Source organism: Python bivittatus, unplaced genomic scaffold (assembly GCF_059951505.1).
Source record: "Python bivittatus isolate LINGU-HERP-01145 unplaced genomic scaffold, Pbiv_v1 ctg000220_np1212, whole genome shotgun sequence".
NCBI classification, from domain to species: Eukaryota; Metazoa; Chordata; class Lepidosauria; order Squamata; family Pythonidae; genus Python; species Python bivittatus.
In genome coordinates, this window is record NW_028277048.1 from 6,289,078 (window position 1) to 6,314,535 (window position 25,458).

Below are 25,458 nucleotides of genomic sequence, written 5' to 3' on the forward strand. Positions count from 1 at the left end.
CCCTAGCAGCCTTGTTCTGCTGGGTGATCTATGGCCTTTCAAGCCCCAGCATGGATTCTTCTGCCGCCCTGCTAGGCAGCTGGCAACCCACAATCACTGCTAATTGGCCTCGATGCAGGTACCTGATTCAATCTCGCCTCCCTATTTATGGAGCCAACCAAGGAGGTGTCACTAAAGGCTGGGGGTAGGAAGAGACACAAGCTGGAGGGGGGGAGTCAGATGAAAGCCCTTTGATACTGAGCAGAGAATCACAGTGGTCGTAGCAGTGAGGTCAAGAACTAGATAAGAACAAGCACAGCCATCCAGTTCCCCACAAAGGTCAGTTGTTCTTCAGAAGCCTTAGCACTGCGAGGCTTTCTACTCCGATGATATGCCTGCCGGCCTGAACTGAACAAAAGGAGCTGGCAAATGAGGATGAATCAATCTGTCCTTTACCCGGCCAGTTCATTTAAGAGTTTTGCAGTTGCTTCCTCTGAAATATCACAGGGATATTATCTATTCCAGTCTTTGTCCACAAGAACAGGAGTACTTATGATCGCCCGTAAGTGCAATGGCCAGGAGCAGCTGCATTTCGGCACTGAGTTGCCAGGGCCCTATCCAACTGGCTGCCCACACGGACCGGGGTGGATGGTCTTTGCTACCTAAGCAAGAAACGTGGTGCTTGCCATGGAAACAGCTGTTGGAAAGCTGCTGCTGTGTATGTTTCTGGTTGCTATGGCAATGTTTCCTGGCAGCAGCCCTGCACATTGTCACTCCCCCTCCTCCAAACTGTCATCTCCCCGCACCCCCTCCATCCATCCCAGCAAATTCCTAGCAACCTGCTGCTACATTAGCCTTCTCATTGGCACGCCCAAGCACTCACTTGGCAACCCCAGCCACGCTGGGGGTGTGACCTGGAGTCTTGGCTCCCCGTTCTCACTCTCCCACTAATTCCAACCTTGTAGCCCCCAGAGTTGGAAATAATAATCCGGGGAGGACGTGTGCATCCCTCATGGGGGCCCCTGTCTAACCGGTGACAGGGGCCTACCTCTCTCCTCAGCAGCGCTAGGCTTGCCTCCCAGCTCAGCTCCACCATATGAAGGCGGCACTTTGGGACTCCGCATTTGTAGCACCAGATGGGATGGGACGATGACAAGGAGGTGCTGCAAACAGCTTTCTCCCCTCCTCCACCTGACATCACGGGAATGTTATGTAATTGGGGGAGTTGTCACTATCTCTTTCTCTCCGCACATAAAGTGGCACTGGAGGCAGGAGGACAGAGCTTGCTGAGAAGAGAAAATGTTGCACAACAAAACTGAGGAGAGATGGCTCAACCACAATCTTTGGTCTGGTCATAAATTTCACCTCTCCCTCTTGCTTCCTCTGCAGGACTGGCTTCAGATTTTTGCAAGCCTACAGAAGTCAACAGTCCTTCAGTCATAAAGGGTCCTGCCCTGAGGATATGCTGCTTGCTGCTGCTTAGTTCCATGGTCCTTAATCCAGCTCTCCCCACATCTTAAGATGTTTGTGAATACTTGAGAACAAAGGGAATCAAGTCAAGTCTCAGGCTTTGCAGGCCCACTGGACCTGAGCAACTCTCTGGCTGTGCCAAGCTTTTGTCATCAGTCCAACACCTTTGAAAAGTACAAACTCTGGCCCAACCATCCAGAGACACTGCCACTTGCTCCTGGAGGGTTACAGCCTATTAAACTCTTAACACCTTCTCGCTATTTCCACACTCCACATCTTTGACATGGTTCCCAGTTGTGAGAGACTGTAGGGAGGTGGGGAGAGTAATGGAAGGAGAGCTTGACATGAACAACAGAGAAATCAGAGGGCAGTCTGTTAGTCACTTATTTCATCAACAGCAACTTACTCCAGGTGGCCATAAATGATTTTAAAAAACATTCCAAGAAACTCTGCCTTAACAAACTCATTAATAAATGAACCTTGGAAATTTCTCTTGCAGTTTCCAATATTCGGTATTTCCCCTTAATACTAGTATTTAAGGTGCCTTTCTATAGTCTGTGCAATTCTTGCTTCCTTGATCTTGCCCAGCTCTTTGGGGTTTCAAACCAGTAAGGGCAGGCATTCAAGTAATGATAATGGCCCTAGCATGTTGGCAGACCGATTGACTGTTGTTGTAACTTATGCTGCTGGCATTCTGTAAATGCTGGTGCAGGGACATCCAAAACAGACTGATCCCTTTCTTCTCTAACTCAATATATTGGGCTTTGTCCTTGAGGCACCAGGAATCTCATGAGAGATGCTTATGCTGCAGTAAACTCACATTATACAGCAATGTTCCTACCATGCGCCATCCTGGCACAAAATGCTACCTCTGTTTTTCCAGCAGCCTCCTCAGAAAGAACACAAGCTAGACAAACTTGATCACACTCTTCCAGAGTACTCATCATATTACCGTACCCTACTACTGCCATGATACAATTGCCCTGCCCCGAAGCATCACATTTCCGCTCCAATGTTTTTATTAGTAAGGAGGGTTCTTGCTTTGCCATAACATATGAAATACGTGGAAGCAGGCCTACTATATGAGGCAAGGGTGAGGCAACTGCCTTAGGCAGCAGACTGTGGCTTCAGTTAAGCATGGCAAAACAGGAAACAGACAGCTATAACCCGTAAGTGTCTATTCCCCCAAAAAGCCATATACATAAGCCTAATTGACAGGACCTGTGCAAGGACACTGTAGCACTCCATTTCCTAAACCCAGGACTTCTTGTTGTTTCTTTAAAACACCTGTTGGATCTGTGGCACTGCTCCCATAGACAGCCAGGAAAATTGATGCAGCGTGGGCAATAACGGAGGCAAAAATAGGAGGATAAAATGTGGCCTTTACCACAAGTAATCAGTAAACTGTTTACAGAGAAAAATGAAGCAGAATGACGCTCCCAGCTCAGGCTTCAACTGTTGCTGCAGGATGGTGAAAAGAAAAGTCCCATCCATCACCACATTTAAAGGGGACTTCTTGTTTCCTTAGAAAGACCAATCCCTGCCTAGCTACTCCACTAGCTGGCACTGATTCATTACGGATGGAAGAGGAGACACGCTAGCCATTTTCTTCTCAAGTGGCAAACCCCCTAAGAGAGGATCACAGTGGCTCCTTAGCTTACCTGTGCCCACTTTTGGCTGAAGACAGGATTTGAGGACACCACACTACAGAAATTATCCTTAAGCTGGAGACAGGGCTCTTAGCAAGTCATTTCACTTCCTGGAAGTCCTATATGAAGTGAAAGGATAGCAACTTCTTTTTTCCCAACTTCACTTCTCTTTCAGCTTCTGATTGAGGTGCAAAAAGTGTGAGTCACTAGCACTCTTTTAAAGGGCCCCCAAACTTCTTTGGACTGAATAAAGCTAGGAATATTGCTCCTGTTTTTTGTTTTTGTTTTTTTACATTGGGGGATTCCAGATGCTTTAAAGCAGGGTTCCTCAACCTTGGCAACTTTAAGATGGGTGGACTTCAACTCCCAGAATTCCCCAGCCAGCAAGTCCACCCGTCTTAAAGTTGCCAAGGTTGAGGAACCCTGCTTTAAAGGACCCACTCATCTCTTTCAACTCCTGAAGCCCTCTCCCAAAATAAGCCCAGGCTCCATCCATTTTTGGAGTGCAGCCTTTCACATGCTTGATATGGTTCTCAAGCTGAGAAAAACGGATCATCCTTTCTTTACAATATGCACAGTTATTTCATGCTAAGTATTCACCTCCACCCCATTCCAAAGTGGTAGCATGGAAGGCTGCAAAAGCTAATGCTAGCCCTGATTTTGATCATGAAAGGCTACCACATGTAGGTTGCAAACCTACAGCCATCCACCAGATGGCAGCAAAGAAATGCAAAAATGTCTAACAATTTGCTGCCATCTGATGAACGTTTAGATTTTTGCAGCCCTCATATGCTGCCCTTGATAATATAATAGGACAGTGCATGACATCTAGAAAAAAGTGCAGTGTACAGTTCTATCCAGAACGGCTGCAGAAAAATTTAGGAAGCCGGGCAATGAACAATGGCAGATCATGCTGTGTGGACAATGCACATTCTCATGCACTTTTCTGCAGTAGAAGAATATAAGGTCCTGACATACTGCTGTTTCTTTGCAGACGTTCCAATATAATGCCTGACCGTTTTCAGAAGAGGTGAAGTAATGTCTCAACTTGCTCATACTCTGCCGCCATTGCACTGGAGACAGGATGGCTGCAGTATTGCAATGAACAAATGCGTCTACCAACAGAAAGAACTACGTGGAACAACACACTAAAGCAAACTTTTTAAATCATTCAGCAATTACCCATGATGGATCAGACTTTTTACCCAACTCTCCAGATGGCAGAGACGCCAAATACTGCAAGGCACTAGGATCAAAACTAGCCACACCCTGAATCCCTTGTTTGGGATTTCCCATGTCTTTTTTGTTATAAAGAAATCAGCAGCAGCATCAAAATCAGAACTATGGCATGGGAAGGAGGCAAGTTAAACATCTCTCCTGCTTTATTTCTGCTGAAAATTATTTCCTACTCAATCTGCTAATGAACTCTTCAAGCAGCTATTTGACCTATTTTACTTTTTGTATTTTTACTGCAATTGCTTTACTCAATTTGTAAATTGCCCCAGAACATAAATGAAGAAAAATATGAAATATAATAAATAACAATAAATATAGTTGTTTTCTAAACCTGAAAAAGTGTTAGACTAAAAGAACATCAGAGAAAAAAATAATTGCCCTTCCTCGTTCTAATGCTTACAAAATGTTCTGATTCTCACACTTATCCCAGCTAGCAAAGCTGTAGGTCATTCTGTTTGGGAATGATGAGAATTGTAGTTTATCATGTCTACAGGGTATAACATGGTCAGCAATGCCTTCCTCAAGCCAACTCTTTGCAAAACGATGTTTCCTTGTGTTCCTGCAACTGCTAGGCCACATGCAGAACACTGGCTCCAGTTCTTGCTGATTAATTTTAGAAAGGATATTGACAACCAGGAGGATGTTCAGAAAAACCCAGTTAGGATGGCAGGAATCTTGCTCTTCATCCTGGATTCCCAGTATGGCATCCAGGGGTTATAGTGTGCCTTGGCACACATCAAATTTCCCACCATACTGAATATTATTCTTTGAAATGGTTTTAATTTTTAAAGAATGAATGGGAGGTTAGCATACACAGAGCAAAACAATACTCTCAAGCATAACCTGCATTTCCAACAATACTTTAGTGGGGCCCACTAAAACTTCAAAGGCTCTCAGAATATGCAGTCCACCTTCTCTTAAGCTGTTGGAGTAGAGAAATACAAATGTTACATATTATGTCATGCCTTCATGTACAGGATTTTACATGACTTCTACCTCCTTTTTGGAGGGGGGAGTTTCTCTACTTTTATACAGTGTATATCCTGTGCAGTACTTTTATGCTGTGTGGTATAGCGTAGTGATCAATGTGACTAAGAATTCGAATGTATTCTTAGAAAATAAAACAGGAAGTGGCTGGTATAGGGAGATTTTGTCAATGGCCACAATCATGATGGCAACTATTCTGTGTGAATTCCCATAAGATGCCCTCCAAATTCCCAATGAGCGTTCCAAAAAGGATGAGAGCCCCTCTCCTATAAAGTGTGTAAACTAAGTCTTATTAAAAACTTGGATAGATTTAGCTTGAAAAGAGAAACTGGAGAGTAGATAGGACAACCATCTGTCATGCAGAAGAGGGAGCAGATTTGTTCTATGTTCTCCAAAAGACATGGCTCGAATCAAGAGATCGATACCACAGCAAAGCAGACTTCCCCAACCTGGTGCTCTCCAAACAGGTGGAGACGGAAAGTCTTAACATTTCAGTGCTAGACATTCTAGCTAAAAATTCTGGGAGCTTCTGAAGGATGCTGTGTTACAAAAGGAGTTAGAAGAAACTTCCTAAAAGTGGCAGATTTTCTTTCATTGGAGGTATTTAAAACACAGCATAGTTTGATTCAATGATCTTCAAGACACCCTCTAAGTTAAAATTCTACAAATCTATGGTTTTGGGTGAATATAGATATTATATTTTAGCACTATACACACACACACACACACACACACACTAGAAGAGCCACCACTGTTAAAAAAAATCCAAAAGAGCTTTCCTTTTCAAAAACTATGTCTGGAAAAGAAAAAATAATACAGATTCTGCAAACCTAGCACAGTGATAACTGGCTGATTCCACACAATGTTACAGTACCATGAAATCTCTCTCAGTCCCACTCCTGATCACCAGAGCAGTTGCCCTAAAACAGATATGTTTTAAGATGAAAAATGAACAATTAATCCACAATCTGCTGAGAATTCTATACTGCTCGGAGCCCTCTGGAATTTAGTGGTATAGAAAGATCAGTAGTACATAAATACATTTCTTGTGCACCTGCCCAGTTGCAACATTCCCTCACTTGGGACCTTCCAGATGTTTATTCTATTATCCCTGATCATTGATCAGATCAATTGGGGCTGATGTGAACTCAGGTTGGGGAAGTCTACCTTATTCAAAGGAAATACAGCTGGGGCCAGCTGCATCTGTAACAAGCCACAGTGACATCAAAACAACACATGCTTAAGATCACTGCACAAATGTTGCGTGCGTATTTGCATAATGATGTCTAACACAACTTGCTTCATTTGTGCCATGACCTTATGATGCATGAGTTGTTATTTTTCTGTTAACCCGTGTGGATGCCAGCAAATGATGCTTGTGCAGAACTTTTCCATCAGTTGTGCTGGATATTAATAAGTAATGTCGACAGCAGATACCCTTTGGGTTTCTTTAGCTCAGAGACTGAAATGCCTTAGGTAAGGCCCTAGAAGAAAGGATGTCACTGAATGGCTTTCAGCCAGTGTGAAAGAGAAAAGAGCTGGGTGCCACAATTTTTATGCCATCAGCAAAAACTCTCCAAGTCCGTTTAGGCAAGTTGCGATCAGCACAGAGGGTCTGCATATGGATTACAGGTGTAATGCATGAAATCAGCACACCTGTCACAGGGAAAAGCCTCCATCTGGAACAAGAGAAGATGCTGTCAGTCCAGATGAGCTAGCAAAAATGTACCTCCAGATCAGCAGGAGCAGGACCACTGCTACATTTTCTTAAACACAGCTGCTCAACTCTTCCGAGAAACCTTGACTGAACCACAAAAGAGCTGCATTCACACAATACCCTTAACCTGGTGGCTGAATTCACCCATTTTCTGGTACAATGCATACAATGCAACTAACCCACAGGGCTGGATTCACAAAAGACTCTAAGCTATAAAATATTAGCCAGACTTAACGTGAATTAAGGAACGCATACTGTGTGAATGGCTCCATTAGGTTTGTATCTGATCTCATTAGGTTTGTTGTCTGAACAGAGCCAATTTGTATCAGTTTCATGCCACTTTTATTTCTCACTGCGTCCTGGGAACAGCAGTTTGGGAAAGGTGTTAGCCAAGAAGTCTGCTCTAGCCTCCTGCCTCCTATTCCTTACTATAATTGGTTGTTCAAACCTTTTGAATCCTTATTAATCAAGGTGCTTGGAGATTTCAGAGGGTTCAAAAAAGGGTCCCCAATTCCCAAATATGAGTGTTGAATCACAGAATTATGGCCATCTATGTGACTAAGTCAACAGCAAAGTGAAGAACCATGAAGCCTAATTCAGAAGGCCTCTCCTCTTTAATATGAGGGACTCACCATCTGGCAACTGAAATTATCACTGCCACGCAAAGCTCCACCTGTAACACACGCACGCGCACACACACACACACACACACACCACCCTGAGGGAATATTCTCTTTTGTCAGTGCTAGTCGACAAAGTAGCTCTTATGAAATGAAACCGCAGCTGGGAAAATATAGACATAACCTGAAAGCCACAGGGATAATGTTACCAAAATCCTTTACGGTACAAAAGAATTCTGCATTGTTTAAAGTGCAAACAATGGGAACAAGATAAAAATACATTGTGGAATGCCACAGCGTACTGATTCTTCATATTTTGCTTCCTTTTTACCCTCCCTCATTATCTTGGGTTACGGTACTTGTTAGTCACAGCCAACAATCCTGCTCTTTGTGTGATAGTGTCACATTCTAGTATAGATTTAAGCAAATAAGCGATCCCAAACATAATGAAACTTAATTGGTGCATTTTTCAATTAATTATGGTCGTCTCAGTGACTAAAACCAAGCAAATACAGTTAGCAAATATGAAGTAGCAGCCTTCTATTCGAACTGTATTAGACTGGAACATCCATCATTTCCAGAGAGTCCTGCCAATGTCTGTAGTGACTGGGGATAATGGGCCTTGAAGGTCACCACATCTGGAGGAGAAGATACCATGCTGTTAAAAGCTACACAAGTTAAATGAGAACTGGACGACATAGACCCGAATCCTTGATTCAGCTCCAAATTCAGCCACATATTATAATTTCACTGGGTGGCCTTGGGCCAGTGTCTACCTGTCAGTCTAATCTATTGTATGCAACTATTGTGAGGCCTAAATGTGTGGGAATTTCTACCTTCCATGGAGAAAGAACAGGCTAGAAATGTAACAGAAAAATGGTCACTTCTAAATGGGAATCAGCTATGTCACTCTACTCTTTTACTCCTTTCCTTGGCTCTCTGACAGCTGCAACTTTCTCCCAACCAACTCATCCAGATGTATAGGCATTCTCAGTTGCATAATCTTGGCCTCCAGGATTGAAAATATCCCTACTGCCTTTCTGTTCATGGCTGTAGAAATGCCCCACTAAAGAACAAATAATGTGTTGCCTTGTCATGAAACTCAAGACTGACACCTCATTTTATGTAATGGGAAAGCAGACCCTGCTAGCTGGGTAGCAGGAGGGGCTAGAATAGACAATTCCTTTCCACCTCTATTGCCTTCTCAGTGCTTTTATTTGTTCCACTCTTCACATCATTTTGGGCTGGATTGTACTACACAGAAAATTAATACTCTCCCTATGACACTCCTACCACATCAGTCCTCTTCTCAAAAATGCTCCTGATTGTACTCCAACCCTGCACAATCTTTCAAGCCTGGCATTCTTGGTTGGCATAGTGAGGCTTCAGCCAAGGCAAACACACTACCCAGGAGGCCTATTACTAACCCGAATTCATGAAACCAATCACTAACATGAAGTCGGTCTGCATCAGCAAGCAGGTAAGTAGTTAGCAATGGAAAAGAAGAAGATCAGCTGCCATCACTGGCCTTCCACCTCACTACAGAGTTGACTGGATGCCTGGGCTCCTTTCCATTATGGTTGTCTCCTCCCTGGCTGCAGAGCTACCGGGTGCTGGCAGAGAAGAACGAACCTCAGGTTGGTCCATCTGGTCCAACTCTGCTACAGCATCTTTGCTGCCCACCAATTTAAGGTTCCAAGTCCAATTTATATGTGCCTGGGTTGGGTTCAAAACCTTATTCTGATGGACAGCTGAATGACTGCTGTAGAAAATATAAGGAAGCCTTATGTGTTTGTGGCAGGGGAGTATAAAGGCTCCTTGGAATTGTGCTTGATTCCTAGTGTCTGATATGGACATATCCATACAGTGTTTTTGACAACAGTAGGGAAGTGGCCTACATTGCCTTCTTCTGGATGTGTTTTTCACTTCACAACCTAACCTACATAGTAGTATTCATAGTAGGCTCCCATTCAAGTATTAACCAGGCCTGCAACATGGAGAAGTCACATTTAGGGATCACGAAATCATGACATCTACCATGTTCTCATCAAATTTTCTGTGTCAGTTGCTTGCTTGACCCTGCAGAAACAGGTCAATGTCAAGCATCTGGTAAGCTGTAATATATAGTTACTGTTTACCATGGTGACTCACAGTGTTGCAGTCAGCTGGCATATTAGCAGAAATATCCATTTATCCTGGCTCAGTCCTCCTTGTCTCTTATTTTCACTATTCCATTCCTCCTTCCTTTTCCATGCATGGCTATGTTTGCAGAACACCCTGAGCCATAAACTAGCCAACCACATTTTAATGTGTTGGGCAAACACCCCACATGGGATTAGTTTATGGTTCAATGTTGCGTGCAACCCAGAAAATTAGGATCACTGAGAAAAACATGGTTAAGTTAACCATCAGTGCACATATCATGTGAAGGCAACCATAATGTTTCTTTCAAAATCTAAGCCTATTGGTGAAGACCATAATTAATTATGTTTTCAATGTATAGCATGCAGTAAGTACTTGATGAATATTTATTACCAACTAATAAATAACTGCAGGGCTTGTCCAGGCAGTCGCCAGAAGTCAACACTGACTTGAAGGCACAAAAAAAAAAATGTATATACAGTAATTATCAATGATGATGAACAACTTTATCCAGTAGGTGAAATATCTACATTCTGAGACTATAGGAATTTAATTCAACAAAAATATATATTTTTTCCATCTCCTACTGCACCCCATCCCGACTAGACTTCCCTTTCCCATCTCTCAAGGGCAATGTCACATATCTTCCTATCTTTTCCACTGATTATCACACTGTGTGTTCAATATAACCCACAGCAAAAAAATCCTAAACTCAGAATTTACCCAGGGAAGAATAGCAATATCACATAGGCTCTGAGAAGAATGTGGGCAACAGGGGAGTGGGAGAGAGGAAGAGTGGGGAAAGAGAAGCTAATTTCAAGAACTTATAAGAAAGGGGTAAAGATAACAAAATACTGTTTTCTTTAAAAAATGCAACTGACCTGACAGTTCTTGAATTTTCCCCATCCGACCTGCAAAGCAAGGAGACAAAGAAAAAGTCAGAGTAAAGCTAAGGTTCCAGATTCAGGACTGCGACTGATGGTAGTGGTTTGGACAAAGAGTGTTTAGCACTAGCAGTGACCCTGGCTAGGTTTGAAAAAAACAATTAAGATTTGAATAAAAGCAAAGAAAACAAAACAAAAACAGGTTGTCCAAGATAGTGTGCTGGTACTGGTTTGGTTTTAAATTTAACCAGCTGTTTAATAAGATTGTGCTTGGAACAGCTGAGGGGTGGATAATAATATTTTTGTCTTATATCGCATCAAAGATGACTTGAAAGAAGAGACTCTTTTTCGTGAAATCTTTCATATTCCCCCACTCCACAGTGGAAACCTCTTTTGTCAATGGGGGGAAATGTACTTTCCTGCTTTGTTCACCAACTACAATGTAATTCCTTGGTGACCTGGAAACACTAAAAAAAACAAAAACAAAACATTTTCAGCTGAAGAATCTTTTGGAGAAAACATCACACCTACCAAAAAATAAAAAAATATATATGAAAAAGAATCACTTCAAAATGTTATTTCAAAAATGAACCAATAAGTGTTTAGCAGATCCTTATTTTCTGTGCTGGGGATGGTCAGTGTTTTAGTGACAAAGGCCTAATTTTTTCAGGGGGCTGAAGATTCCAGTGGGTGAAGTGAATATTATGCTTTTAACTTTTTTTTTTAATTATTAGCTGCCTTGTTGAGCCTATGAGCAGAATATAAACCATTGAAAAAAATGTGGATGAAACTCTGCCACACACAAGAGTAGCTGGAATTTCCTCATTTTTCCTGATTTTAGATGGCTTCTTTTTTCTTATTCATCTAAGTTGTCTACTTTGATACTTAACACTAGTTTTCATCTGTTTCCTGTCTCAAAAGGATAGAAAACCAAGCCAACATTCAGCAACTGAGGCTGAAAGGAGGTTGAGGATTACAAAAAGGAGACTTTTGGGCACATACAGCCCACCCTTGTGGTTCTATGTACATAAACACTGGACTGCAAAGCCAGCTATTTTGTAAGCACATATGCTCCAGTTATTAATAAAAAAATGCTTATTCCCAATGAAATTTGATTGCCAAGAAATTCAAGGCCACACCTCCTCATCCAACAGTCTTCTGTCTGGCATTGCTCAATGGGGACCAATCAGCTATATCTTGATTATTTCTTGTCTTTAACCCATCTCTTGTAATTGCATGTATCTGATGTGTTTTAATGAGGGAAGCAAGAGAAACTGCAACATGGATCTTTGCTATAGATTGAGGAGATGGGAAAATCTACATTCATAAAAAGAAAAGAAAATGACACTATTACACATGATCCAGTAAAAAGCATGTCCCAAATTAAAAGATGGGAAAGGCTTCCCAGAAAGCAGGCAATTTTTCCCCCAAACATTTTTGAATAAAACTTCTTAATACTTAATACTTAATTCCTATTAATGCTGGAAATCTAAACACAAGAAACCTCATATTTTTAAAGTCTGGATTTTAATAAACTTAAAATAAGTCATATAAGTGCACCATATATCCCTGATACGTCTGCACTAAGAACACTGTAAAATGGGAATAGGCTTCCTTATTATTCCCACTGAACAAAAAATTACTTGCATACTTTTTCCTGACATTCAAAGAAAGACTAGCATAGCAACCCTCACTTCTAAAACAAAACATATGGATAGAAGCCGGAAGGCCTAATGTGTACACTATCATTGGCATGGTGGCTGGCAAGGAGCCTCTGCTGTCCACAACACAGAAAGGTCTGAAGCACTTGAGAACCTCCAAATTATGTTCTTTTGTACTTTTCTTGCCAATGCCTTGCCTGTGTACACACCTGGCTTTGGACAATGGTGTGGGAAGTAATGATGAGATGATTAAGGTAACATCACACAATCACGACGGAGTATGGAACATAAAGAAGATGCATGGGATCTCCAAAATGCATTAGTAACTGCATTTTACTAATGCATTTCTGCAGTGGCAGTCATTGGCTTCAAAATGGAGAGTGCAACTGGGTGAGTAAAACCCCCACCTTTTAATGTGTGTGCAGTGCACGTGACTCATGTTAGAAAGGGAACGTCGTCCCTTCCCAGTCATGCCCACCATTTTGAAGCCAGTGACCATCACTGAGGATGCCTCTCCTTCCTTCTCCCCCTCCCCACAGACATTTGTAATAGCACAAATCTAATATGTTCTGTATAATGCTGTTACTATCATACATAATCAGCAGCCCCATAAGGAAGTTTCAGAAAGTCCACACATTAATTTGGAAGAATATCCCCCCTTTTCTTCCTCTCTAAGCAGGGAAGGAAATCAGGGCTGAGTGAGAGTCCTTTTCTATTTGATTGTGCCCTGAGATTGTATTCCTCCACCACCACTAAATCAGAGCTACTAAATTTTGGTTGCTCCACATTAGAGGACTTCTAGATGGCAGCAAAGAGAGGCAAACGAAACAATACTTTGCTGCTACCTAGTGGACATCTGGATTTTTCTGGCCCATATCTGGTAACCCTATCCAACCTAAACTGAGAATTCATCCAAACCAGCACAGGGCATTTTCGCTTAAAATCAGCGAAGTTATTGGTTTTTCAGACTCAGTGTACAAATAAAAACAACAGCATACAAGAGCAAGCCTAGCTGTGAGACAGGAACAACATGTGGGGAGCTCTCCAGAAATTACCTTAGGGACTACTTCTATGCAAACAGAAAATAAAAAGAAATGAATCTTCTTGAACAGACTATGCTCACTGTCATAATCCTTCTGCACCTCTTTTGATATCTCACTGTCAACTCATCACCCACATAAGCAATTGCTTGGGGGGTGGGACGAATAAGCCCTGAGTTATAATGCTACCAGCATTAAGTCAAGTCAAGAGAACAGAGCATGTAACAGGGGGAACTGCTTTGTTATCAAGCTCACCCTTTGCAGTTTACTGAAAGGTCAACTACACATAAGGAAAACAAAGCAAACTGTGCGGTTTTCAACAGTGGAGCAACTGATCCACTGAGGATGGGACAAGAAGCAATGGGGTCACATTACACACAAATAGATTTATGCTAGGCAGGAGCAGGTCCCTTCCTAACTAGCCAGAGCAATTCAGCAAGGGATCAAAAAAGCCTCGCTTCCCCACCCCCCGCCCCCAAATCCTGGAACGAAAGGTTGTGGGGAAGAGCTTCCTAGAAAGAGAAAATGACTGTTAAAACAATTAAAGCACGTAGTCTAGATATCTCCCTTAGGAGCTCAAGATTTCATTTCCTACAGCCTGGAAATTCTCTCAGAGAGGCCTAGGAGGGAATACCAGAATACATCTATGGAGAAAAGAACAGGTTGATTTGAGAAAATGTCAGGATGAGGCTGTCCCAAACAGGGAAGTTTCTGGTTCTGGTCTTTCGTCACAGCAGACAAGGAGAAACTGTGTTGTTGGAGCAGAATCACTAATGAAGGAAAAATGATTGGCTTCACACACCACACAAAGCCAGTAGGGAGATACATTGTGTGAACCAAAGTTCAGTTAAGCCACTCATAGTTTAGCGTAAGGACTGGTAATCGTTTTAAACCTCTTCCTTTTCAAAATTATTACTATTACTTTGGCCTCTGACAGCTGCAGGGGGCCTATTGGTGATATCACCAGTTTTATCAGGAAGGCTAACGGTTAACAGGGATGCTGGAAAATCTCACTGCTGAAAGTTGGCTACACTATTTTGTAGCCAAACCTCATTGGCATAATTTAAGGGTGCTACAAGGGGGCCGCAAAATGGAGGCTAGAGGTTGCATGTGAGATTCACCCCAACGCCTCTAAAAGTGTGAAGAGTGCTACTGGTTCTTTTCTACACATACATGGATCAAGAATTGATTTCCATGAGAAGGAACCCAAGTCTGGCTTTTAAACCAAATACAGCCTCAACATTGTCATTTAGAATTAACCTATACCACATGGTGTTAGGGCTTAATTGGTCCATTGTTTGGGTGAAGACCTACCTATCCGGAGCTTCTCCCACTTCTTAAAACATCCGAGAATGTTTACATTTAGTTGCATGTTAGTTTAAAACACCAAACCAAACCAGACCTCACAAAAACCAGAGCCACTTCAGCCATGAACAAAACCAAGCTGTGGCTCAGCCAAGCTTTATTTTGGAAGCCTTTTTAGTGCCAGGGCTCAGTTCGCAGGAATGAGAAGATTTAACTTCCAACTATGTACAGAGTAATCTCTCTGCATTAATCTGCCTTTATATGCTGGGTCTCTGGAAAACATCTTCCAGGGTGTTAGGGGTTTTTGAGGGAATTGGGAAGCGTGATAGCACCTAGACCCATTTTAGAAAGTGAATAATGAATTTAACACATCCACAATACAGCCAGGCAGTAATCTATATAGGCCTAAGAAATTTGTGCTATCCCCATCTCCAGAAAAGTCAGTAATCCGGAAAAGGCACTATTCCATAAAAATGTGAAACTCGAGGCAAGCAAATACCCTCCTCCACTGAGATGCATCGGAGACATTTAAACTGAAGAAAATTATCTGAAAATCCTTCCTCCAGAGGGGGGTGAGGATCTGGGTTCTCCACTCTGCAACATGAGGCTCTGGATCGGGGCCGTGTGTTAACAAAGGCTGCCTCGACTCTCTTGGGAACGCAGCTAGACAATGTCCTTCTTACACAGCCAGTGCAACCGAGCAGGTGAGGAACCTTTTCCCCCAGCCTAAGATGATTGCTTTTCCATCATGCGGAAACAGAAGAGCTAGCAAGCACCAATCAGCGTCTGGGGTTTCTAGATGAAAACCCAAGCCAGGAAAAAACAACTCATCTCCACCTGGTGGATGGGGGGGCCGGGGGGCCGTTGGGCCAAAGTCCAAAAAAGAAGGCAGCGGAAGTTGATGCGTGAGTTATTCTTGTCCCCCTGCAGGTTTCAGTTTGAACTGAAGATTAGCTTGTAGAGCCCAAAACAAACACCAATAAAATGCGGTATCTGTCTTTGATTGCATTTCTCCCCTGCTTTCCTTTCAGTCTAGGATGATCCTGCTCATCGGTCTGCAGAGCTCTGCTGCCGAACGTCAGGAATCCGCCGTGCTGATCAGACCGTTCCTGTCCCTCAGGACAGGAAGTAGTTTTTGGTAGGATGCTCTTGACAGAGTTGAGTCCATTTCACACTATGGTGCAATTCACAGGGATTAAACCAGCCCACTTCAACCCTTCTAAATACATCAGTATTGTCCAAACTTGGCCACTTTAAGATGAGTGGACTTCAACTCCCAGAATTCCCCAGCCAGCCATGCTGGCTGGGGAATTCTGGGAGTTGAAGTCCACTCATCTTAAAATGGCCAAGTTTGGACAACACTGAAATACATCAAATTCCAACCTCCATAATTCCTAACCCACAGAGGTCAAAACCCAACACAAATGGAGCAAAAATTCAGTTGATGGAAGCAAGCCACCGCTTGTTCTGCCCTCCATACCTACAGGCTTCATTTATAGTAGCAGCCCCTAAACGGTCTTGCCGAGTCTCTGGCCCCAACCACACCGATTGCAGGAGAGCAGCAGGCTGATTTCCTGAGAACAGGTGTTGCTGTGGCAGCAGGAAGCGGCTCTCATTGAACCCCCAACTAACTGGCACGCGCTCACTATCCTGGAGCATGCTAGCAGCACCATCTGCTGCCCGCTTTCTGCCTCTGAATAAGAGCCGGGCAACCTGTCCACTGACATGAACTCCACTGCCCCTTCCTGACTCCGTTCATGCCCAACCTGCCTTGCTGTTTGCTCACAGCCTCAGGGCCTAATGCCTAAGAAACAGCATGGAAGTCCAAGAGCTGCTCTGGCACAACTTCCTGGACGCTGTGGCACTGCTGTGAAGGGCACACGAGGTTCTGGTCTTGTACATCCCCCAAGGCCCATGTTCACTTCCGCTCCGCAGGCCAATTTTCCAGCCAGACACTGATCTCTGCTAGGAAATCTCTCAGGGAGAAAATTGGCAAAGCAAACCAGGGAAGGGAGAGAAAATGAAAGACGCATGGATCAACTATAAACCGACTTAATCTACTTACCTGTGCCCTCCCCAAAGAAAACAGCCCTATTGTCCCTCCTTTTCCTTTGATTGTGTGCTGCTGCTTTCAGCCTCTCAAAAGAGGGTGCGTGTATGTGTGTGTGAAGGGTGTTTCAACTGTGCTTTTCAGTCTGGCCAGAACTGATGACATTTGAAACAGCCCCAGGAAGCAAAGAGCAACATTCAGATGTGAACAAACTGAGGTTTCCTGGCAACCTCCCAAACTCAGTCCAGGAGTGGGAGTGACCGCTTTAATTTCTTTAAAAAGAAAAAAAAAACAGAAAACAATTGCTCAGAGCCCACCGGTCAGCAAGCTAGCTGCCTGATCTGAGGCAATGTTTGTTCAAGAATCAAACATTCCCTTAAAAATTACAACTTCAGAGGCTGTTCCGAATGCTGTCAGTCCCAGATCTAGAGCTGCCTGAATTAGCCTAGATCTCATGTTGTTTGCCTTAACTAATTGGTCTTCTCCTTGATGTAAACCTGGATTGGAGCCAGCAACTCCTAAAGGAGAAATTCCCCTAGGCATATTTATCTTAATCCACCTTGCCTGTGCCCCCTAAATCAAGATTAGTTTAATACTCAGACCAAGGAGGGCCCATCTTAACATTTTTCTCCTGGAATACGTGACGCCAAAGGACAGCAGAAGGGGGCAGTCAGAGCCAGAGTGATGTGGCTGTAGATGCGAGAGCAGTGAAGGCAGTCCTTGGCTCCTACTCTCTGTTGCAGCTGCACACTCCTACGGCAGGGACGCATGAGGTCCTCCCAAAGCCCTGGGAATGGTCCCAGTGCTATGCCAAACGCTCTACATTTTTTAATGTGACAGAAAGGGGGAAAAATAGCTACAGAGAAAGGTAATCACATTCACCGTATTTAATTAATGGCCTTTCATTTCATTTAATTACATTCACATTACATTGCATCAAAATCTAGTTTCTCTCTTGGCTCCCTTTCCTGAAATACAGGCCAAGTGTGGCCTTTGGTCTGGACAACGTTGTGCAGCCAAATGAACCTTCTGCAATGGAGCATGTCGCTCTGTCCTCAGGGTTTTAACTACCAAGCTGCTCAGTCTAGGTAAGTGACAGAGGCAGCCAAGGTGGTGGTGGTGGGGGGGTTAAAAAGGAATCAGGTTGGTGGCTATGATCATATATTTGAAGCCCCGACCCTTTTTTACGTGCTTGACATGTGCAACACCCACAAAAATGGGAGGGGCTTCAGCCACGTTCTGTAAGGAACGTAGAGTAGAGCTTGGACAGGCAGAAGGAATGAACAAGATGCTGTGGAAAAGATAACTCAGTCCTGAGAAAGAGGAAAACGTGAGAAACAAATACAGAATTACCCCACCTTCATTTTGTTTGGTATAAGATGGGGCAGAGAGAAACTCTGACAGGCTTTTCAGATTCTGTTATTCTACCTCACTCCAATAAAGAGCATTTCTGGAATTCCTGCCGTGCCTGTTTCTTGACCTGCCCTACCTTGAAGGGCTGATAGGCCCACTCTCTTGACTTCTTTAACCCGTCCCAAGCAGATGCCCCTTGTAAGTGAAATCAAGGGGAGGTAAATGGTACCATGTTGAACTCTGCTTTTGGCAACAAATTGTCATGGGCTAAACTCACAACCAGGAGAGCCTTCCCCCTGCCCCACCAACTCAGAATCTGTAATGTAAATAAAGGCTAAACTAAGTGACTGCAGGAACTTTCATTTTCATCCTGCAAATCCTTACATAATGAGAGAAAGGGCTGCAGACTTTATAAAGGCATTAGAACAAGATGTGCTGGGTATGTCAACATCTTATGTCAACGATGTAAACCAATCAAAATAATGACACTATTTTCCTAAAGACTTCCTCTATTATTTCTGTACACAGTTGTGCACGCAATAAGAACATTTCCTTCAGCTATTGCATGCACAGGAATGAAGGGGTACCATAAGCAATGTTATTGCAGATAATCTGAATGCAATGCAATCTGTGAGCTTACGTATAGAGCTTAAGTCCCTGTGTCAGTTCTCTAGAGCATGTCCTGCCTCGCCAGGGGCTCTGCCAAGCATATCACAGCCCTGTCCTGCTGCAGCCCAGTGCGCCCCACTGCAAATCAAACCTTGCTGTCCCTGTCAGGGCCAGCCAGCCGTCTGCAACGGAGATGCTCCCTAATGGAAAACGACAGGCGGACAGATTCAGAAGCAGCCCTATAGCAGCAGCAGGAGAGGAACTTTGGGGTGGGGGGGTTGCTGGAAAAACAAAATAGCAACAATGCTCGACACTGATTGCCTGGCCCAAAAAGCCAGAGTAGTGTTTGGATCATTCCTTTCCATGGAAGGAGTGCTAAATGCTGTCTTGAGTTTCATATCTGTGGCCTATAGGCATCTTTTGCCAACAAAGCCTACCACACTTCCCCAAAGGATTTAGGACGCAACACTGACCAAGCTTACACCAATCCCTGATATCATAACCTGTTCTAATAATATTACTCACATCAGTTGTTGAGGGAGTAGCCCTGCTGCCTGACTTCTCCTCTAGGATCCCTCCCACTCCCATCATCCAACTGTTCAGACACGGTTCTCTTAATTTTTTCACTTACTGCATGCGCAGATATTTAAACCCTAACTCAAGAGCTCTTCCGGTGTTTCCACACATTTGCAGAAGCATTGTGGCAAACATGTGGAGCAGTAAGATGAATTATGCTCAAGAGCCCTGACTCATTGGCCTCCATATATCAGAAGAGCCTGTGAAAGGGGCTTCCGCATGTATCAAATTCAGTAAGAACATGAGTAATGGCAAACAAGCTTCCTTTAAGATACTTTTCTATCTATTCTCCCCGGTTAAAATGTTTGGCCAGAGAGAGGTGCTGGCCAAACTGCATTTTCCCTTCTCGAGGAACAACTGCTAGGTTCAACTCGGTTTGACCATTGCCTTCTGTGAACCAAGCATGTCCTCAAACACTTCCCAGAATCCTCTACAACATGCAAAGTTTCAAAGCAAGATGTGCAGAAGTTCCTGGGAAGAAATATCTATGGCTAGGTTCATACATTGCACTATGCCATGATTTATTTTAACCATGGCTCATTCAGTACATCACAACGACTTAGCATATATCATCGTAGGCCATCAACACAGATTTACAAAATCAAACAAATCACATTATGGCTAATCAGGACATATGAACCAGGGAATAAAGGTTCCCTGCTACTAGAAAGTTTAAAAATAATTACCTCACGCGCGACCACACCTTTGCAAATAAATCTAAGATGACAGGATCAAATAACATGGCAAATAAAGCTTTAATTCATATATTGCATTAAGACAAAACTAACCCACCATATCAGGAAGATGTCTGAGCTCAGTCATGGGGGCTGGTAAATAACAGTGTATGGCTTACGATATTGCATGAATCCAACCGACTGTCGTTTATTCATTAAACCAGGATTGAACAAACCATGGATTATCACACTGTGTGAACCAAGCCTGCATGTAATTATGGAAGAACCCTGAGCATTATGGCAGCCATACACTAAACTACCCAGTTCAGAGAAAGTGTCTGGAAAGAGTAAGATTGCAACAAGAGAGAGCTCATTTAATTAACCTCTAATAATTAATTATGAGATTCCTCCCATATGAATCTGTGTCTGTCAAATGCTAAATAATTCCTCCTGGCCAGAGCAATAATCACTCTTCCCAAACTGACGGTCCATCAGATTCAGAGCTTATGTATCACTGTGACCTTTCCTCAAGGGGATTTGCTATCCTGCCTCTCCCATTTTTTAGTGTTATAATGCATATTACCACATTCTGGGTGTGAATTCTAGTATCAAACTATTTGAGACTCTTTTATCTCTAAACCGGAAATACTTAACTCATTCTGGGTTTCCCAGAAAGGGATTGGCTGAATGCTACGTCACCACTGTCTTTGCTGCCTTTTATAAAAGAAAGAAAAGTCTGTCTCAGCTCTTTGAAGAAAGATTGGATTAATATGTTGATGATAATTCTTCCACAGAAACAACCCAAGCTTAGTAACCTGACTCAAACAACACGTTAAATCATGGTCTGTTTGGTATAAAATTGGCTGGATTTGGATTTCATCACTGAGGGAAATCTCCATTAAGTTTTATAAATTAGCATTTATTGTTGAATGGCTTGCATTGTTGTATGGTTCACTCCCACAAATACAAGCAAAGCAGATGATGGCTTAGCATCCAGTGGAACCAGGTCCTCTTTATATTGCATCCACAACAGTGTTTGATCATCAATGTCACACCTGCTGCCAGGAGATACATATAGCTATCACCAAAGCAGTTATTACTAACTAGAGTAGCATTTGCATAACTTTAATTAGCTTCCTTTGTTTCTTTGATTCCATACACGTATGTGTTATAATGAAGGGCTTTTCTGAATTACTGAAGTGAGGAAATGTTATTTGAAGTAATAAATATTGCAATTTAATGGACAACCTGACTGGTTTGCCTCAGGGAGATGTAGGTTCATCGGGTGTTAAACTTGGGTGTGGGCCGCACCACTTCAGAATGCAGGTGGGGGCTAACATGTTGAATGATTTGTTCCTATATGTTTCTTTTAGAAGTATCTACACAGAAAACTCCTGGGCTGAGGAGGAAGCTGAAACTTCGCCTCTCAGAGTTTTCTTTACCCAAAGGTATGGTGTATTCGTCACAGCTTGGTGGTTCAGACAAGACTTGGGCTACCATATCTGGACCAAAGGAATCCAGGCAACCATAGGCAGCAGCAAGGAGTTGGATTTTCTGTATTCCGTTGTTGCCACCTAGTGGCCATCTGGAATTTTGCAGCCTAGACAGGTTTATCCCTAGCATGACCCAATCCAGACAAGTTGTCTCTTCAGTGAGAACTGAACTCTCTAATTCTCCCCAGGCCATGAAAGAGCCAATGCTAGCAGATACCCTGGGCTGTAGCAAGATGGTAGAAAGCCTCTTCCCTCTACTATCATTTCACTGGGAGAGATGTGACACACTTGACCAGGCCACTGATAACTGGCATCTTTTAAAAGCACTACAACGTGATATGGGATGCCAACTAGAAGAATACTGCTCTCCTTCCCTTTCTCCTCTCTGTACAAATCTCAGCTTTACACTGCCTTAATTATACGTTCCACCCAATAAGCCTATTTCCATACTAGGTGCATTTGAACAGGATCATCCCCAAGGATGGTTGACCAGAAACATGCCTGCCAGCCTCTTTCTATGAGTAATGCGACTAGAAAATGGCCCTCTGCTATTTATTTAGGGTTCTCTAGGTCACCCAAGAGATAGAATTACATACAGTAAATGCAAAGTCTTCTCTGAGTCAAGTCAACTCCTCCTGGGGACTTCACCAACACACCCCTGTCATTTCTTAGGAGCAACATCAAATGCTTTGCCACTACCTTCTTTCAGATTTTTTTTTTTAACTTCTCAAGCTAGATTTCAGGGGGTGGGAGTTCATTCTCAGAGGAAAAAAGAAAGCTAGCTGTTGCCAAAACAAGACAGAGATGGAACCCAGCCTCCCACCCAAAGGGCCATCCAACTTGCTGCATAACATAGGCAGAGAAATAGATGCAAAACCTGAATATTAAGTCCACTGTGTATAGGCCTTGCTTTCAATAAACAGCTACACGGACCACCACGTGCCCGGTTTCACCCTATGTGGGACTCGTCAGACACAGATAGCCAGATGCTGTTCTACAAGGTTCTAACCCTCTACTGAGAACTGAACTCACTGTAGTTGACTATATACAGGGCTTTAAGCTTTAGGAGCTATCCAGGTCCTAGCACCTGCTAGGGTTGCAGGGAGGGATATATAGAAGCTCTCAGGATGGTATATACTGCCCACCTTCCCCTAGAGCTCTTGGAGCAGAGAGATATGGGTGATATACAGCTGTTGCTGGAATTCTTTCATAATGGCTACTTAGCTTTACTACCATAAAAATCCTTATCAGAAGTGCCTGGGCTCATGTGCCTCTGAATTGTTTCCAGTCAAGCCTGTGACTTTAGGCATCCCAGGTGGTCTCCCTACAGGTACTAACTAGGCCTCACCCTGGTGAGCTTTTGAGCCTGGTCAAAGCTAGCCAGGTGTTGCTCTTCCAGCTGCTGAGACAAACCTAAATCTTTCAAAATTAAACATTAAAATTAAACCTATAGGCAAACCTCAATCTACTCTCTCTGAGCTGCAGAAGTCCTGCCAATTACTAGATGGCAGCAGAGAGATTTAGAACATTCTAATTCTCTGCTGCCATCTGCCGGTCATCCAGACTTTTTTGCAATTAGATATGGCAGCCCTACCTAAAACTTACTTGCCACTGAAAGGACTAGAGAATGGGAGATGAAGTGCTGGAAAATGAACATCTGTGATTAATCTAAGTTAATTGGTAAAAGTGTAAGTCCAAAATAACAAAATCCATTGCTACCAAAAGATGGTGTAGTGTTGTAACTAAAAGCTATGAACCAAGAAAATGTTCATGCAAACTTCTTTTCCACATAAAGCAAGCCTTTCTCAGAAAAATAATACCAAACCCTGTTATTGTTTCTTTCAAAAATTAGTAAAATGATATATGCAATGTAATTTGAATAATCAGAGCATGATGTACACGCTACATATCATGAAGAGAGTGCACTTATAGTGGAACTATTTTTATGTATGTGACAAGAAGTGGGGCAAATCTATATAGACAATTTGTAATACACTGGATCTCTAAACTATTACTTGACAGGATTTTTGTTGCAGTAGTTGCAAGATACTTTTATATTTTCTAAATTAAAGGTATACATACTTACTGCAAGTGCACACTTCTCAGCTTGGGTACTCTGGAATTCCTGTCTTAAGAACCTCAGGAGCCCAATTTACCCAGCGGTGAGAGAAGTGCACTCTAGGTATACTCCAAAATTATCTTCTTTATTACTATTTATTTATGTCCCATGCATCTGAAAACAAAGGAACAATGAGCCTGTCTTAAAGTAAAGCTTTCCCTGTGTATGAGTTAGAACCAATGGAGCCTCATCTTACAGCAATTTTACTTTTTCTTTGCCATACAGTTTCAATCTCAAATGTGTGTGTCTCTCCTCCAATTCTGGATTAAATCCAAGTTTAAAAAGACAGAGGCCCAAATCACAGAAAACCCACATCTCATTTGCCTGCTTCAAGTAGCTCCTCCTCTTCAAGCTGAGGAGCATTTTAAGCAATACATCCAAGAGAAGATCTGCAGTCCATTCCTCTTTCCTCTCATCCCTGAACCAAATCAATTCTCTCCTAACCTAACTAGAAACCACAGATCCAAGGTAGGACACAACCCTGCTTTCTTAAGCATCATTAAGTGCTTAAGTGCCTATGGTTTTCACCACTGGGAGTAAATAAAATAAATCACAAAAAGATTTTATGAACCATCTTCTTTCCTAACAGCATAGGAAGCAACAGCATGGAAAAGAACATTTGCTGGGGAAGATTATCTTCTCTCTCCCTGCTTTTGTTTTGGAGACATTATGCAAGGGCCTATCTATCTCTCTGGAGAAGGCTCTCATGCTTGGAAAGGTGAAAGGAAAGAGAAGAGGATGACCAGCAGCAAGGGGGATGGGCTCAATTACAGCAGTGATTGGTGCACCAATGGAAGACCTGAAGGACTACGATAGGGACAGATCATCATGGAGAAGATCTATCTCTGTGTCACTAGGAGTTGAAAATAACTTGATGGGACATAATCAATCAAGGGCTTCTTCCTGGGAAGGAGAAGGACAATACAAGCACTGCTTGGAATACAAAACTGTGGTTTCCAAACATAGTTCCAGCTGATAATTTCTATATTGTGTGTAATGCTTTGATACTTGAGTGGTTTTATTTATTTGATTTTGTCATGCAGAACAATTCCAGTCAGGGGCTGGAGTACAATTCTGTTGCCAGACCACTTCTCTTCTATACAGTGGGAAGGGAAATCCCATCTTGTTCTTTGCCTTATCTCTCTTCTGCAGTCAGTAACATCCTGTCCATTTGACTTCCCTTCCAACTTAAATTATCATAGATTATAATGGACATTGATGGGACCTCCTGGCTTCTGATAATTTCCATGAGGATTCATAAGGGACAGAAAGGGGAGGCAAGTGAAGAAACACAAGTCATGATATTATGTCATAAATGCCATGACTTACATACTTGCATCATGTTGGGATACAAGTATCTAAGGGTGGTATCACATCACCACATGCCTCTCGCCTTTTTTGTATCATTGAGGCTTGCTGCATACACTGCTATAAAATGTTTTAGTAAGCAAACAATGTTTTTTTTAATTTTAGGGCACATTCAAGTCAGCAGGCTGTAACAGTATTTTAGTAGCAATTAGTGGAAATATATTAGAAAGAGATATAAACTCAGATTCATGTTTCTATCATTCCATTCACAGGACAACATTCACAAGTTTATATTTAGAGCATTCTAACCCTTTAATCAAATCAACTCTGGCCTTTGAAGCCATCTAAACATTTCTTACTCAGTGTTCACTTGCAGTTGCCTTTTGGTTTAGGGCTGACCCATGTTCCAGCATAGAACTATGGTCTGTTTTGTTAACAGGCCAGGAATGAGCTTGCTCTGAAAGAGCTGGGTTGGAACCTACTGAAGTACTACTGACTTCAGATCCTACTGAAAATGTAATCTGCTTCTCCATAAAATGCTGGGTGGTTCAAACGCAATCCATTTTTACTTGTTCAGGAATAAAGC

The 25,458-nt window shown here is 42.7% G+C and overlaps 1 protein-coding gene across 1 annotated transcript in view; it reads right to left on the reverse strand.

Annotated features, from left to right (window-relative positions):
* The window catches only part of IQSEC2 (IQ motif and Sec7 domain ArfGEF 2), a 151,871-nt gene that overhangs the window by 119,393 nt on the left and 7,020 nt on the right, over positions 1 to 25,458 (reverse strand). The window contains 1 exon segment of the mRNA XM_088137722.1: positions 10,682 to 10,711. Coding sequence (XP_087993848.1) covers positions 10,682 to 10,711 — 30 coding nt within the window.